Source organism: Aspergillus terreus, genomic scaffold (assembly GCF_000149615.1).
Source record: "Aspergillus terreus NIH2624 scaffold_3 genomic scaffold, whole genome shotgun sequence".
Classification (NCBI taxonomy): Eukaryota; Fungi; Ascomycota; class Eurotiomycetes; order Eurotiales; family Aspergillaceae; genus Aspergillus; species Aspergillus terreus.
The window spans coordinates 1735245-1751515 of NT_165926.1; the positions used below are offsets into that span (position 1 = coordinate 1735245).

Here is a 16271-nt window from a genome sequence, read left to right on the forward strand (position 1 = left end):
TTGTACAGAGTCAAAATGAAAGAGGAGGAATCGGTGGGTCTAGACCGTCCGGCTGTCTCACCTTTTTCCGGCTTCCCCTTTTCGCTCTCCAGACTCTCTTCACACTTCAACAACACCTCAACTCATTCACTCACTCATACGCTCTCTTCATCTCAAGCGACTCATCTATCATGCTCATACATTCCTTCTCGTTCTCTCACTCCCTTCTAACGTCTTGATTCCTCGTCTCTTGCGCATTCCCTTCCCTTACTCGCCGTGCCTCATCGGCTCCCGTCGTGTCATGCTGTCTCACTTCCCATAATCGCTCTTTTGCCGGCCACATGTATTGAAATGCTCATCTTTCTTTCCCACCGTCTCTTGTGATTCTCTTCCGCTCATATTGTGGCCTTCACTCGTTAGCGAACCGCTGGATTCGACATCTCCGTCAATCCTCGACCACCATCCCCACTACAACAACAACAACAACATGCATTTCCACTCGCGCCTCTCGCTATTCATAATATCGCTCCTCCTGTCGGAGTCCATGCTCTCCCTTGCAGCATCCGTGCTTGCCCAAGATCTCCCATCCGCGATCTCCTTCCCGTCGGTCCCAAGTGGAGAGATCGTCGGCAGTGATCCAACAGTATCTCGTGCTTCTCCACCCCAGGAACGTGCTCAGGAACGTGCACCAGAAGATCGACCATCCTCGTCCAACATCGCTTTGCCGAACACTAGCGATGATGAGGAGTCAACTTCGTCACTGCCCATTATCTTCGACGCCCAGGGCGCTTTGACTCGCCGAGCCGACACCTCAGATGATCTCCCCACGCCCTTCGACACCAGCATATCGAACAACTTTACCAGCAAATCCTGCCCCAGTTTCTTCAAACAGTTCCTCGCCGATTCCGCCTTCACGGACTGCTACGCTCTCTCCTGTCTTCTGCGCGACTCCAATTCCTTCTTCTACACCCTCCGTTCCGCGCCCGCCACATCCCATCTCTTGGATCTCGCCTGTGCCGCCGATTCCGACAAATGCAACAAGAAAATGTCCGAGCTTGCCTCGAGTCTGATCAAAGACAGCAACTGCGGGAAAGACTACCGTCTCGGTAATCCGGTCGTAACGGACGCCTACACCGATTTCATCACATACATGCCCGTCTACCGCGCAACCTGTCTCACAAGCCCCACGACGAACGATTATTGCTTCGTTGATGCCGTCACCAACACCACCAACCCCGCTGATTACAACGTCTACTCTGTGGCTTTTGGCAGCACCCTGAGTAGTGCGCCATATCCCACGTGCAATGCGTGTCTCCAGGCTACTATGCGCGTCTTCGCCACGTATGCCAAAGTCGCGGACCAGCCACTTGCCAGCTCCTACCTGTCTTCAGCGCAGGGCATCAATTCCAAATGCGGGAGTGGATTTGTCGACGCGAACGTCACTGTGGCTGTTGAGAAGGCCGTGTCGGCTGGTTTGCGACTGACGCCTAGCGGATCTCTTTTCGGCTCTGTGTTGGCGTTGTTTGTCGTCACCCTCTTCGGACTGTTCTAGTCGTCGGGATCTGGTTTTGTTTATCTTTTACTGCGTTCGAGATGCTTTATATCCCTCCTTAACTCATTTATTCTTTACTGACTAACCGCTTGGTTATGGTTATGGGCAACGACAGCGATTGTCTTTCTCATGTGCTTGCATTTAGCGTAATGTTTATATATAACTAATCAAACTTATATAATTGTTCCATGATCAAGCTCTGGGCTGAAACAATAAAAAGCCTCGCTTATTCTTCCGACCGTTCGCCAGGTGCATACTGAATTCACATACTGGACTTGAAAGGTGTGTTTCTAAACAGTTCCCTTCCAACGAGAATGATAATATATTAAAGCACAACCTATACAAATGCACTACATTTATCGCTCTGCTACAAGCATCATAGTGATGCCGGCTCCAGTATCTGTCCCTTTCGAGTCATCATACACTCTCTATATGGAGTTCTACCGTGGTACGCAATGACGACACTCTCATGTATCAACAACGTCGACAACGCAGAATTTCCACTCTACCCCCCAGAACAAAACCTCACACCACTCCAGCCCACCCTCATCCACCCCCCACCCTACAATCTTCTGAACAACAGCCATGATATTCCCCCGAATCTGGTCGCTCGCGGTCGAGCTCGCGCTGCGTCCATTCCCCAAAGCCACGTCCTGCGAGCCCGGGCTCAACTACTGCGGCTTCAATCTGCTACAACTGGGTGAGCATCGATAGGTCCACAACGGACTTTCTTTTCCTTTGGAGAATCCGTCTGACCCGAACAGGACCCTACGCAGCGGATATCAGCGCCACGCTCGCGGTGCAGGATCTGCCGGTTAATAGATGGAATATGCACGAGACGCTGTTTCGCTGCGAGGAGGGGAGAAAGGGAAAGGGGTTTGTCTTGTTTGCGGAGTCGTGTGAGATTGAGTGTCGTGATGGAGGCGCTGGGTACAGTGACTGGTGCTTGAACTATACGCGTGTGATTGCGGAGGAGTTACAGTTGGGGTTTTCGGATCGGGGCGTTCTTGATGTATAGGAAGGATTCTCTTCCCAACTACCTAGGATCGTTCTCTTAAACGATTCCCTGTTGAACTCGCTTATAGATCGTAATTTTGTTAGTTTTTCCACCAATCAGCATCCGATATGGTGTAGTGGCTAACATCGCCGTCTCTCACACGGCAGCCGGGGGTTCGATTCCCCCTATCGGAATTTTTGCTTTGTGCGTTCATATTCTTGCGCGCAGCACGATGAAGACGCATCAGTGAGCGTGCATGTAGCTTGTGATGTTGTCGAAGCAGCCAGCATCTGGCTCGAGATTCTCTGTTTTTGTCCTTCAACCCGGCGGTGTCCATCGCCCCTTGAACTGGGCGCGGAGCTCCTTGGACACCGCCCATGCAGCCCGTTTCCTGCGAGATATATATCGGAAGTCATATAGCGTGCCGCAATCGGCACAGACGGGATGTGCACTCCAGGGGAAGAAGCCGTCCCAGTCCAGGGAGATGTGATTCACTTCCGCGCACGCAGGAGAACCAGAGGTCGCTTCCTCCGAACCATCAGCAGCACTAGCGGAAAGTCCGGCATCCTCGATATCCAGCACAGGCTTCTCGTAGTACCTGGAGAGCGAGATCAAGATTCCTGGTTGGAGCAAGCAATGGTTGGACATTGTACCTTATCAGCCGATAAGAGGCTTATCGATAGCGAAAAGAACTGACGGCCCCGACAGCCAATCAGTGATGGCGACAGTTCCCTCCGCAATGACCCATTCGGGTTAGCGCGGGTTCGTCCAAGATTCCCCGAGCGTCCAGAATGATTCCATTTCCATCCAACCTGATATTCTTCTCCCCCTGTCCCCCTGTCCGCCACGCTCGGTCGTTATCTTGTACATTTGTATTGAGGTCGCTCACTTCCCCCGCATTGTCCCTCATTGGTATCATTGGAAGAACTCTTTTCTGTCTCCGGGATCGCTCCCGCTACCCCGCCATGTCTGATTCTCTCGTCCCCGAGACTCGGGTCCTGGCCATTGCCAGCCATGTACGTGAGCGCACAATCAAATCATGCGTTATACAGCAACTGACTCAACTCTAGGTTGTCTATGGGTACGTGCCTACTAAGCGACGATGTCCTGGAGCACTCGTGAACCGGGACACACCAGACTGGAGTCATTGATCTGACACATGCAGCTACGTCGGCAACAAGATGGCCACGATAGCCATGCAGGCTCTCGGCTGCGACGTCGCCGCCCTCAACACCGTCCACTTCAGTGAGTCATCTCCCCGTCTATGCGGTATACACCGACTTACCATCCAGGCAACCACACCGGCTACCGACAGTTCAAAGGCACGAGAGCCACAGCCGATGAAATCACCGCCCTTTACGAGGGCCTCTGCCAAAGCCATCTCACAGACTTCGACGTCATGCTCTCGGGGTACGCCCCGAGTGCCGCCGCTGTCGAGGCCGTCGGCGCCATCGGCCTCGACCTCCAGCGCAAAGCCGCAAGTAAACCCGGGTCTTTCTTCTGGGGTACGCCTCCCCGGTCCCCTCTCCCCCCCCGCATCAACTGACACCTACAGTCCTCGACCCGGTCATGGGCGACCAGGGCCGTCTCTACGTCAACGACGACGTCGTCCCGGCCTACAAAAAGATCATCCAGCACGCAGACCTGATCCTCCCCAACCAATTCGAAGCCGAGTAGCCAGCCCCCTCCCTACCCCATCCAACCCACACAACTAACAAAACCAGAGTCCTCTCCGGCATCAAAATCACCTCGCTCAGCACCCTCGCCTCCGCCATCACCGCCATCCACGCCACCTACAACGTCCCCCACGTCATCATCACCTCCGTCGACCTGAGCAAGCTGCCCACCCCACCCAGCGACTCAACTCCAACCCCGCGCACGCTCACCATCATCGGCTCGACCACCCGCTCCGATGGCTCCCCGCGGCTCTTCCGCATCGACGTCCCCGCGCTGGACTGCTTCTTCAGCGGCACGGGCGACATGTTCGCGGCGCTGACGGTCGCGCGGCTGCGCGAGGCCGTGGCCGCCGCGGACCCGGCACTCGCCGCCACGCGCTCGTGGGTGTCCCCCGACGACGTGCCGGCCACGGAGCTGCCCCTCGCGCGCGCGACGGTCAAGGTGCTGGCGAGCATGCACAGCGTGCTGGAGAAGACGTTGGAGGCGCGGGACGCGGAGCTGCGCCTGACGGCGGCGGCTGCCGCGGCGAACGGGACGCCGAGCGACGAGGACACGGCGAAGCAGGAGCATCTGCGGCGGACGAAGGCGGCGGAGGTGCGGCTGGTGCGGAATGCACGGTACCTCCGCGAGCCGGAGGTGGAGTTCCAGGCGATGGAGTGGAACAAGCAGGATCTGCCGGTGGAACTACAATAGAATAGACATACAGTACGGGAGCATTATACAGCTAGATCGGTCCTGGAAGAATCATTCATTCATTCATGCCTGTCCTTTATATCCAACGCCCGTCGTTTAAACCCATGTATACCTAGATAATCCACCCTAGTTCCCGGTACTACCAAAACCACCCGCGCCGCGCACACTCTCCTCCAGCTCCTCCACAACCACAACCTCCGGCGTATAGATGCGCTCCAGCACGAGCTGCGCCACGCGATCCCCCTCCTTGACGGTGAAATCCACGTCCGAAAAATTAAACAGTAGCACCTTGACTTCGCCGCGGTAGTCGGCGTCGATCACACCGGCGCCGGTGTCGATGAAGTGCTTCGAGGCGAGCCCGCTGCGGGGGGCGATGCGGCCGTCTATTCATCATTCTGTCAGCTCATGCTTCTGCACTCTATCCAGAGGAGGGGCTTACAGGTCCCTTCAGGCACGGCAATGGCAATGCCCGTGTCGACCAGCGCCTTGCCCTTGGCCGGGATGACGGTGTCCTTGGCGCTGTACATGTCGTAGCCGGCGGCGAAGGCGGAGCCGCGCGTCGGGGCGCGCCCGGACTCGGTGAGCTTCTTCACCTGGAGCGGCGGGAGAGACTGTGGGATGGCCATTGTGGTGGTGGTGTTGGGTTTGGAGCGTTTGGCGGCGGGGGAGGCGGGGAGGGACGGGGGGTGGTGGGCGATGGGGACGGTGGAAGAGGAGGTCGTGGGAGGAGGGGTGGTCTCTTTGGTCATGGTCCGGAGGGAAGTGGGAGAGGAGAAGTGTCGAGGGGAGAGAGAGCGAAGGGGACGAAGGAGGAGGACGAGTCGGTGTAGGGCCATGGGTGGGTTGAGTTTGGGAACGCGTCTGGCGGTGAGTGGGACGCGGACGCGTTAAGTGATTTTTTTGTGAAGGGATGAGTCAGCTGTGCAGCACAACTCGGGTTAGGGAGAGCCACCCCGCAAAGGCAGCGCTGTTTAGCCTCGGTCCGTTGCTCGTCTCCAGCCTCGCTCGGGCTGGCTCAGCACTCATAACCCGACGCCTGGCGAGATGATTTTCTCTCTCCCATTGCCCTCTCTGACCACATAGTCCCTCTTACTACTTCACCGGTGCAACCATGGCGGGAGCAGTGCGCCAACCCATCGATATTCCGGCCCTGGAACGGTACATCAGCCAGCATGTGCCGGAGATCCAGACCCCGATTGATGTGAAGCAGGTAGTCACCTCCATAGCTTTAGCCACCAAGGGGAGATGACGATACTGATGATGTGCAGTTCGGCTTCGGTCAATCCAACCCCACGTACCAGCTCACGGGCGTCAATGGCCAGAAATACGTGATGCGCAAGAAGCCGCCCGGCAAGCTACTGTCCAAGACGGCGCACAAGGTCGAGCGCGAGTACAAGATCATCCACGCGCTGGAGAAGACGGACGTGCCGGTGCCCAAGGCGTACTGTCTGTGCGAGGACAGCAGCGTGATCGGCACGCCTTTTTACATCATGGAGTTTCTGGACGGGCGCATCTTCACCGACCCGGCCATGCCGGAGGTCGGGCCCGAAGAGCGGACTGCTCTGTACGTCACCTCCCATTTGAACTTATCCTTTCTAACAGTTGCAGATGGAAAGACGCGGTGCGCACGCTGGCCAAGTTCCACCGGGTGGTGCCGCGGGAGGTCGGGCTGGAGAGCTTCGGCAAGCCCAGCGGGTTCTACGACCGGCAGATCGCGACGTTTAAGACGATCTCGCAGGCGCAGGCGCAGGCGGTGGACGTGGAGAGCCAGGAGCCCGTGGGCGACCTGCCGCATTTCGCAGACATGGTGCGGTTCTTCTCGAACAAGGCGACGCAGCCGCGCGACCGCGGCACGCTCGTGCACGGCGACTACAAGATCGACAACATGGTGTTCCACAAGACGGAGCCGCGCGTGATCGGCATCCTGGACTGGGAGATGGCGACGGTGGGCCACCCGCTGTCGGACTACTGCAACCTGACCAGCCCGTACTTTATGGACTTGACGGGGGCGACGACGGCGCAGTTCCGGCCCGGGGTGACGCCGGGGCTGCCGACGCGCGACGAGCTGATGCGCTGGTACGCCGAGTTCTCCGGGTACGACGTGTCGGCGGATATCGTGTGGGGGGATGCGTTCATGTCGTGGCGGAGCTCGGTGATCATGCAGGGCATCAAGGCGCGGTATGCGTTGCGGCAGGCGAGCAGTGCGCGGGCTCACGAGTATGCGGAGAGAATGGTGCCGATGGCGCTGGCGGCGTGGGAGCGGGTGGAGAAGTTGCAGGCGGCGATGAGAGGGCGATTGTAGATTTGTTAGTTGAATGGATCTATCCATCTCTGCCTACTCCGTACATGCATGAGATGCCAGTTGGCAATTGGACGGGAAGAATGAGGCGTGACGAGGCTCGTATCCGGACGTGGTGGTAATTGGGTGCGGCTCATTGGAAGTACAATACAGTGGAAGTATTTTCTAGAATTAATTGATTCATTATGATTCATTATTTATTATGTATTCTATGTACGCTATGTATTCGAATTATCCTTCATTATTCTATATTATCTATATTTATATACTACATTATGAGTATGATTTGCAATCAGTCAGCGGGAATTCTCCGGATGAGGATGACGAGGAGACCCTCGGAGCAAATCTACTCTCCGAGCAAAAAAAAAAAAAAAAAACAAGGATAGTCGGCGGGGATGGAGCGCAATGGGATTACGATTGGCTGCAGGATTGGTTCTAGTCTGACTGCTCGACCGTACCTTGGTCTTTGGGAGATGGAAAATTCTCTCGGGGCGGGCCGCTTAGTACAGCGCATTAGCCATGATGGTCGATTCACCGATTTGTATCATGATATGATCTATATTATATATATATAGTATACTACGAGGTAGAGATATACTGTTGTATACTATTGTTACTCCTAGGTATATACTCCGTAATGTACACTTGGATATTTGACTCTGGTTCCTCGGGTCTGTGAGTGTCTGTCATGGCACTCCAAGGTTGTGGACACGGCTGGACACGGGAAGAAAGTCAGTCAGTGGAGAGGGGAAGCAACGTGGGGCCACCATTCATGGATGGATGGATGGATGGATTATTCGGTCCACGACGGATCCTCCGCAGAGGTGTTTGTCTGTTTGTCATTCTGGTTGAATCATCGAGACAAATAAGAAAATCTTCCGATGTTTGATATGAACGCAAGAACTGAAGTGATGACCGAGTGGAAAATCAGCCCGGACAATCACCGCGATCGTCGATGTCCGGGAGTATGGCCGGAAATAACAACCGAGGAGGACGAGGACGAACAGGGTTGAGGCTCGACCGACCAGGTGGAGGGTGGAGGGGGTCGGCATGCCCTGTTCTACGGCCACCGCGGTATCCTGCGTCCTGGAGGGATCGAGGGGAGGCAATAGGGAGGGTGGTCGGGCCTTTGTTTTTGTTTTGTTTTTTGGTTCTTTACTCCGAAGTAGACTAAACCAGGGTACTTTAGAGGTCCCCTAGAGGGTTTGGGATGCCCTCAGGAAAAGACAGCGAGACAGTAAATGGATTTAGATCATCTGCTATCTAGAGTCGGAGGAATTTCCCTCCTACCTCTACTATATGATATAGGTGATCTTGTTGTTCGTAGGTCTACGGAGAAAATAGATAGAAGGAGATATAGAAGAGATGGTTCCATGACGTTCGACAAATCTTCTTCTCTTCAGCCTCTCCACCACGTCCGTCAACGCTACCGAGAGCCTCATCGGGCCCGCATGCCTCGTGTTTTGACTCTTTACTCCTTTGGTGCCTCCGATGCCCTCCAAGTCCAACGGAGTTCCTGACAATCCGCCGTTCCATCTGATTTCAAAAGGTACCTAATCCATCTAGCTGACTGATTCCGATTAGAAGAAGAATCATTCACACTAACTCCCTCCCTCCCTCCCACCTAGTCCCAGTCTAGGATTTATTTGTTCCCACTCAGTCAATCCCTGACCGCTGCTCCACGTCTCTCTCTGCCAAGGACATATCCACACACCCTATTCTCCTCTTCTTTTCTCACCTCTCTCTCCCTCGCGCCCTCTCCCTCTGCTTTCTTTGCCCCCGACCCGTTCGTGCGCTGCCCCTTCCCGGTCGCAACGGTGTCACCCGTGGAGCCATGGCCGATGCCTGACGATTACACCAACCCAGTCATCCACCTGATTCTGTGCCTCCAACACGGCTGTCAGATCACTCTCACTCTTTCTCTCGACACCCTCTCATTCCCTCCCTCACTCCCCAACTCTCACTACTCTCTTCCTCTCTCCACTCGCCATCTCCACCATCATCATCCTCCATCATAGTCGACCCCCGCCCCGCATTGTCGCCTCCTTGCGTGTTGTGTCACCCGTCGAGTCGCCCCTCGACCCCGTGCGTAATCACTCCGGACGGGCCCCCCGTTGAGCCTCATTCCACAGCCGCCTGACCTGCCGGACAGCCTCATGCCGACCAGGTGAGATCTTTACCCTCTATCATCCTCTTTCTTTCTTCCTTTATTTTTTTTCCCCCTTCCTTTCTCTCTCCTTCTCTTCTTCTTCTTCTTCTTCCTCCCTTGTTTTCTTTTCTCTTCCATCTCTACTTTATACCCCGCATTCGAGTGTTTCTGGATGCCGCAACACGGAACCCGCCCTCATTGGCCCCCGATCACCTGATCCCACGCGGCTCCATTCGTTCCTTTTCGGGTGTACATCCAACTTCACTTCACTTGACCTCTCTTCCCTCTCCACCTCCCTCCCCTGTCGCTTCTGATAATGATAATATCCATGCCCCTGCTAACCTCCACCAGACCGGGGTCTGCCCGCGCCACCCCATAACTTCCTCCGTTGCCTCCTGGCTCCAACGGAACACCGATCTACTCCCCCGACGCACCTGATGCGTCTCAAACCACCACCGCCTCCATGTCTGATCACGACCCCGACGACCGGCATTCGCCCGGCCTGGAGGCCCTCAAAATCAACTATGCCCCGCGCGAGGAAACCCCTCCGCCTTTTGTAGATGCCTCCGCCGCCAAGCGCGATGCTGCTGCTAAATCACCCCGAGGGGAGGGAACATTAAACTGTTCCCGTAAGCACCAGCATTACTCCTCCTTGCCTGGATCCGCGGAGGGCAACTCGGTGCTGATCAGGAGTCTAGAACCCAACCGACCTGACATTGCCTATCACGAACAGCTGCATCCGCTCAAGATTGACCATCTCCGGGACGATTCGTCCGATTGGAGTCCGGCCAAAAGGGAGCCCATCGCTGTCCCAATCTCGGGCCCTGTCCCAACCACTGTCGGCGTGCCGCCGCCGGGCCCTCCACCGGGCCCTCCACCGGCACATCCGCCAGAGTCTCCCGCATCTCCCAAGGACAAGGATCTCAAATGCAAAGCGAGCACGGCCCTCCAACTTCTCCTCCAGAAGAATGAACCACCGTCGCCGCCCCCAATATACAAAACCCCCCAGGAGGAGCCCAAGGCACCGCCGTCACTAAAAGAGGAGCCTACCCGTCCTGTGGTCGTCTTGCCCACCCCGGAGACAACGGCCGCGCACGAAGACAAGCTGAGCAAGTACATGATCCCCAATCCTCAAGGCCCCTCCAAGGATCTGCTCCCGGCCCTCCACTCCCCGGACAACTCGCACACCCTCCCGCCGCTCCAGGCGGCCCTCAGCGGCATCACCACCACCATGTCGGGAGAGCCTCATCCCCGCATTCCGGGATCCTCTCCGTACTCGCTGCCCTCGGTCACCGCCACCTCCCCACCCGGACTGAGGACGGACCCGGTTTGGGATCTCCAACGGCCGGCGCAGTTCGGCCCCTCGCCACAGGTGCCCCCGAGTCCCTACTCGCACTACTCGCCGGCCAGCGCCACCGACCTCTCCGCCGTGTCATCGCCGGTATCCCACCATTCCTACCGTCGACCCCTGAAAGCCGACATCCCCTACCTCAGCAGTCCGTACGAGGCCACGCACTCGGCCAAGAGCCCCGCAACCAGCTATCCCACCCCGATCGACCACCAGACGCCCTCGGGACCCTGCGACCGGACCCCGTACAGTCAATCCTCCCAGCCGACAGTCGCCCCCGCCGGCACATATAAATGCAGCCACCCGGGGTGCAACGCCGCCCCGTTCCAAACGCAGTACCTTCTCAAGTGAGCCGTCTTCCTCTTGTCAATCAACTAGCGCCCCGGGCTAACCGACACAGCTCCCACGCCAAAGTCCACTCCCAGGACCGCCCGCACTTCTGTCCCGTGGAGGGCTGCCCCCGCGGCTTCGGCGGCAAAGGTTTCAAACGCAAGAACGAAATGATCCGTCACGGGCTCGTCCACAACTCCCCGGGATACGTATGTCCGTTCTGTCCGGACCAACAGCACAAATACCCGCGCCCGGACAATCTCCAGCGGTGCGTTGCTTCACTTCCCTCCCCTAGCCACCCCTTACCCAATCTATCTTCTCCCGGCCACCATACTGACTCTCCAGACACGTCCGCGTCCACCACGTCGACAAAAGCAAAGACGACCCGCTCCTCCGCCAGGTCCTGGCCCAGCGACCCGAAGGCAGCACGCGTGGCCGCCGTCGCCGCGCCAACGTGCCCTAGCCTCAGCCGGGATAATCTCTCGTACATCCACCAGCACCGTTGCATTCTTCCATCGCAGTCTATTGGCCTCGCGGCGAGATGGCTTTCTTCCGAGAATCACGCGGCCGTCTGACGCGCGGGTGCTTTCGCTTGTACACTGCTCCTGCCCATGCATTATGAAGTCCCGTTTTGCATACCGTTGTGCTTGTTTTCATTGTCTTGCCTTGTCTGTCTGTTTATGATACCAGATGCTAGAGTTGAGTTGTTTCTTTCCCCCCTTGGTCATTCGTTCGGCTTGCTTGCATATAGTCCGTTGTGTTGTGTTGCGTGCGAAGCGTGAATCCATCCATCCATCTGCTCTGTACACGCGAGGACGAGAGGCGTTTGGGATTGCGTGATTTAGCCATTGACCATACGTATCTACCTACCTACCTACCTACCTACTTGCCTGCTTGCCGCCATCTGACTTTGTGCTCTGGCTTTGTTCTTGTCATGATTGCAGCGTGTCCATATAGGAAGTTCTGGCGTCGTTGAGTAAGGGAATGAATGCATTCAAAAGATCCGGTCGCTCAAGGCATTTCATAATATAGTACAGTGTATCGTCCCTTCATCCGTATACGTCGTTTGCATCCCCCGCGCAGCAGGTGCAAGAACCCAATAAACCAATCCTTAAGCCAAATCCGACAAACCATGCGCCATTCCATCTTTTTAAAAGCACACGCATATAAACAAGAAAAAGCCACGCTACTCCTTCCGCCGATGGATCCGCCGCACATGATCCTTCATGTTGTCGACGCGACTAAACATCCGCGGACAGCCGGCCCACTCGCACGGCACGCCGGGGTTGTGTTTCGTCTCGTGGCGGTCGCGGTCCTTCTTGCTGGAGAAGCCGCCCTGCACGGCCTGCGGACAGCTCTTGTGGCGGCAGAAGAGATGTTTCCGGTGGCGGTTGTAGTGCTTGCGCAGGTCGCAGCCGCGGCGGAAGACGGTCTGCGACGTGCAGCTGGGGTAGGCGCAGCGCCAGGAGCCGTCGGGGTTCTGCACGCCGTAGTGGGAGAGGTCTTTCTCTTTGGGGCCGCTGGGCGAGGAGGCTTGGGTGGTGGGGGCGGGCTGGGGCAGCGGGCTGGGGGTCGCGAGGGGCGCATGGGGGCTGCCGCCGTGGAAGGGGGTGTGCATGTGGGCGTCGAAGAAGTAGTCTGCGGGCGGGGGAGGAATCCATTGCTCGTCGAGGGGAGGGAAGAACGGGGTGTTGGCGGAGGTGGTGGTGGCGGCGGAGGAGAGGATGGGATCGAACGAGTCGACGGAGCTGGCGAAGACGGATTGCGTGTCGAAGGTGTCGTGGCTCTGGTCGGGGCATGACAGGAGCGACGGCGAGATCATGGGGTGGTGTTGGTCTGGGAGGAAGAAGTTGCCCATGTGCAGGTCGCTCGGTTCGGCGTCGTATGCGTAGGAAGAGACATCAGGGATGTGTACATCTGGGATATTGGAGAAGGCCGCGGTCGCAGCCGAGTAGCTGGGATAGCAGGCGGATGAGACAGTCTGCTGTCCGCCGTCCGCGAGAGACCGCGCGGGCGGAAAGCTGGATTGACTGTACATAGACGCAGTGCCTCCGTATGCGCCGGCTGCACATGCTGGGGAAACGGCGGAGTAGGTCCGACCGGTCTCGATGAGGTGCCCTGGGTCGAGCAGCATCTGCTGTTTGGACGGGATGGTGTCCATACCAGGACGCTGCGGACGCTGCGGCTGGCGGGATGTCTGTCCACGACGGGCTGGGTAGGCATGAGCCAACGAGTCGTTTGGGTTCATGGTCATAATTATCATGATTCGATATTTTTCATAGTCCGGGGGACAAGTCACGGAAGAGGGACTTGAAGTAAAGCCAGTATATGGAACTAAGAGAGGGCTATTGTTCCTTCAGCGATAGTGGCGGGCCTCGGTAGATTGTTTTATATATCAAGCCTTATGCGCTTTTGTGTAGGGCTGGATGTATAAAATAAGCAACAGGGGCTTGACCCAAGCGATGACGCAGGTCAGTTTCACTCGTCAGACGTGGCTATGCACTTTCTTTTCTTCGAAGCTGACGCTGGACGGTCAGGGAAATTCCAAATCGATTCTCGATCTGGTCGTTTATCAACAACACCGAGTCATTGATTTTGTAGCCCCCAATGACATCTGGGGATGCGCTGTCATCCGGGTGAAGGGCCCCCGGGATGCACAGCCTGAAGGATCGGAACGTACTCAGATAGGTAGCATCGGGACTCGTAGGTCAATGTAACGTATTAGAAAGAAAGCAAAGGAACAGATGACAAATAGTTGCGGAATGAGAAGGAGATTTATCAGCGATGACAGCTGAGACAAGGGCTCACGTCGCTTATACAGGCATCGGCCCCATGACAACGGCGCGCTGGGCGGATAACGGTATTGTTGGCATGCGATGATTTCTCAGGACGAGGATTATTTCTAGTCTGCTGGGAACTCCGAAAGACCAATGACTGTCGCAAGCGAGGCCGTCAGAGGCCTCGCCTATGTGCTGCGCCATTCGTACCTCTCCACCGCTAGTGCGGGAGAAATAAACGTCTCATTCCTTTCCCACCTTGCTGGAAAGACTGGATCCCTGGTAGGGCTGAAGTCCTACGGGAACGCCGAGAGGAACGCGCAGCATACGGTCAGTATTGGGTATGGCACCGGGCACCTCACTAAGCCCGAAGCAGAGCCCGGGGACGAGGTTCTGCACTGACAGGACGAGGAGGAGAGGAGTTCCAGCGGGCGAATGCAGCACAGAAGCATGTGCGCTCCCGTCTCCGTCCTCGGGATTGTTAGGGCAGGGATCTGGTTGGTCTGCAGAGTGAGAGCCTCAGCCCGCGGACCCGGGGAGGAAAGAGATTTGCAGCGAAAGAGAAGACCGAGCTGGCTCTCACCGTTGAAAAGGCGGATCAAGAACGCTCTGCACCGTCAGGCGTCCTGCGCCATGGGGCTGCCCAAGGAATCCAAATCAAGCCCAGTCAGCGGAACAGGCCAATCATGGAGGGAACCCCGTCCTTTGGGCAACGTGGCGTCGAATAGGCGTCTCTCCGGGGCCGTTTTAGCGAGTGGAGATCGCAGCCGTGCACACAGCATAGGGGGGTCAGTCACCGGCAAAAGAGCGGTGTCGGGTGTTGCGCACATGGGCAGCCCTGTGCCTACCCTGAAGCTTGCGCGCTCTTCCAGACCGTCGGAATGCGGTCTATCATGGACGATCGGGATGAATAGACGGACTTGACCGAAATCTGTCGACCCTTCAGCACTGACCGACAGCTGTCTCTACCGTTGTGGAGATGCGGCTCTGACCATGGGGCGATCCAAAAGCTTCGCCATGTTTAGGCAGGCCAGACCAGTCCAACACAATGTAACGGTGGTATATAGTTCCAAAATGATAATAATATTGCAAAAATAGATAGATGGATCCAAGATAGCGGGTCTATTCCGCCATGCAACTCTCTACACGCTAGCTGCCCGGGCCGCATCGCCCGAGCTTGACAACAGCGGCGTTACAAGGCCAGGGTTCCGTCGCTTGTCCTTGTCCTCGGCGGAATCCCGATAGAGAATATAATGTTGGATGACAAACACCAAGTCGAATACGATGGTGACGTTGGATAGGAGGAATTTGACGGGGTTGCCCATGATGCCGCTCCAATCTTGCTGCATGCTGGAATCGACGACCAGCTGAATGAGCGAGAGGATTCCGCCCGACAGATCGAAAAGGATTTGCACGATACTCCATCCCACGGTGGACTTGCGCTTGTAGTTGACCCATGCTTGTGGGACGTATTTCACCACCGTGATAACCAGTTTCACATAGGACAAGGCGTAGATCTGAGACAACCAACACCCCGGCATTAGTCACACAGAGACATGGCTGGAGTCGCTTTGGGGCCGAGCTTACCACGTCGATCCAGGCCCAAGTGAACGGATCGTATCCATTGTTTGGACTCTTGGCGAGCACGATCCACGAGACAACAGCCACAGCTAAAATAGAACCCCAGAAAAGCCCCGCCACAGGCTTGCTGACTCGCTGGAACCGCGAAACCTTGAAACCCCAGATGAACGGCCAAAATTGTGAATACACGATCGCGCTGAGCACCACAGCATGGATGGCAAACGCAAAGTCGTTGAAGCGCACCGTAGGCTCCGGGGAAACGGGATGACGAGCGGCGTATTGACTACGGATGACGGGAGACCACAGAAACGCCGAGGTGTATGCGGTATAGCAAACAAAGCCGAGGACATTGATCGTAGGAAAGTCGATGGCTAAGCCCGTGGTGGAACGGCGTCTATAGTTGCTGATAGGCTGGGGATAGAAGGAGGCGGACCAACAAAACGTGCTATTAAGGAAATCAACATTGACCAGGTTTCAAGAGCGTCGTAATCGGGGGACAACATACTAGATCCATCCTAACAGGCTGGGTTACAGCATCGAGGTCAGCATAGCCTCCACAGGTCCACCTCCAGGGATCGGAAGGATGTCAGAGTCCAACATACCGCGACAACGCCTTGAGAAAGACCTCCAACTGCGGATCCATCATAACCAACGTAATCTAAGTTGAGTGGCAAGAGGGACCTCTGATCTCGGCATGCAGAAAGGAGACGGAGGTTGAAGACACTCAGTCATTGTTGTTGCGTGCATCGCGACTGATAAGATAATCGTCACAGTGGAGCACGCGATACTCTCCGCTTCCGGCAGGCGGTGGAAAGTGATGAGTCAGCTACTGGTTGTCCCGGATATGCGCTGGCACGCTAAACCCCAAACGGCAAACCGTTGATGAGGG

General features: G+C 56.4%; 8 protein-coding genes and 1 non-coding gene across 9 annotated transcripts; 5 read left to right on the plus strand and 4 right to left on the minus strand.

The window, feature by feature from the left end:
• Window positions 1-466: 466 nt before the first annotated feature.
• On the plus strand, window positions 467-1531 carry ATEG_02516 (uncharacterized protein; the record flags this gene model as incomplete). The annotated part of the gene is made up of 1 exon (XM_001211694.1): window positions 467-1531. One exon carries the CDS (start codon window positions 467-469, stop codon window positions 1529-1531), a length of 1065 nt encoding a protein of 354 aa, XP_001211694.1.
• Window positions 1532-2650: 1119 nt separating this feature from the next.
• Window positions 2651-2722, plus strand: ATEG_10445. The gene has a single exon. It is a non-coding gene; the product is annotated as a tRNA-Glu (tRNA).
• Window positions 2723-2846: 124 nt separating this feature from the next.
• ATEG_02517 (uncharacterized protein) lies at window positions 2847-3176 on the minus strand (the record flags this gene model as incomplete). Its single annotated transcript, XM_001211695.1, has 1 exon — window positions 2847-3176. One exon carries the CDS (start codon window positions 3174-3176, stop codon window positions 2847-2849), a length of 330 nt encoding a protein of 109 aa, XP_001211695.1.
• A 533-nt stretch (window positions 3177-3709) lies between these two features.
• Window positions 3710-4898, plus strand: ATEG_02518 (pyridoxal kinase; the record flags this gene model as incomplete). The annotated part of the gene is made up of 4 exons (XM_001211696.1): window positions 3710-3773; window positions 3821-4033; window positions 4084-4201; window positions 4253-4898. 4 exons carry the CDS (start codon window positions 3710-3712, stop codon window positions 4896-4898), a joined length of 1041 nt encoding a protein of 346 aa, XP_001211696.1.
• A 126-nt stretch (window positions 4899-5024) lies between these two features.
• Window positions 5025-5734, minus strand: ATEG_02519 (deoxyuridine 5'-triphosphate nucleotidohydrolase; the record flags this gene model as incomplete). Its single annotated transcript, XM_001211697.1, has 2 exons — window positions 5025-5281; window positions 5338-5734. The coding sequence occupies 2 exons, from the start codon at window positions 5732-5734 to the stop codon at window positions 5025-5027; spliced, it is 654 nt and encodes a 217-aa protein (XP_001211697.1).
• Window positions 5735-6009: 275 nt separating this feature from the next.
• Window positions 6010-7200, plus strand: ATEG_02520 (phosphotransferase family protein; the record flags this gene model as incomplete). The annotated part of the gene is made up of 3 exons (XM_001211698.1): window positions 6010-6108; window positions 6167-6462; window positions 6507-7200. The coding sequence occupies 3 exons, from the start codon at window positions 6010-6012 to the stop codon at window positions 7198-7200; spliced, it is 1089 nt and encodes a 362-aa protein (XP_001211698.1).
• A 2609-nt stretch (window positions 7201-9809) lies between these two features.
• ATEG_02521 (uncharacterized protein) lies at window positions 9810-11487 on the plus strand (the record flags this gene model as incomplete). The annotated part of the gene is made up of 3 exons (XM_001211699.1): window positions 9810-11041; window positions 11095-11292; window positions 11370-11487. The coding sequence occupies 3 exons, from the start codon at window positions 9810-9812 to the stop codon at window positions 11485-11487; spliced, it is 1548 nt and encodes a 515-aa protein (XP_001211699.1).
• Window positions 11488-12210: 723 nt separating this feature from the next.
• Window positions 12211-13278, minus strand: ATEG_02522 (putative C2H2 transcription factor; the record flags this gene model as incomplete). Its single annotated transcript, XM_001211700.1, has 1 exon — window positions 12211-13278. The coding sequence occupies one exon, from the start codon at window positions 13276-13278 to the stop codon at window positions 12211-12213; it is 1068 nt and encodes a 355-aa protein (XP_001211700.1).
• Window positions 13279-14943: 1665 nt separating this feature from the next.
• On the minus strand, window positions 14944-16025 carry ATEG_02523 (putative L-cystine transporter; the record flags this gene model as incomplete). Its single annotated transcript, XM_001211701.1, has 3 exons — window positions 14944-15318; window positions 15389-15827; window positions 15985-16025. 3 exons carry the CDS (start codon window positions 16023-16025, stop codon window positions 14944-14946), a joined length of 855 nt encoding a protein of 284 aa, XP_001211701.1.
• Between the last annotated feature and the right edge of the window lie 246 nt (window positions 16026-16271).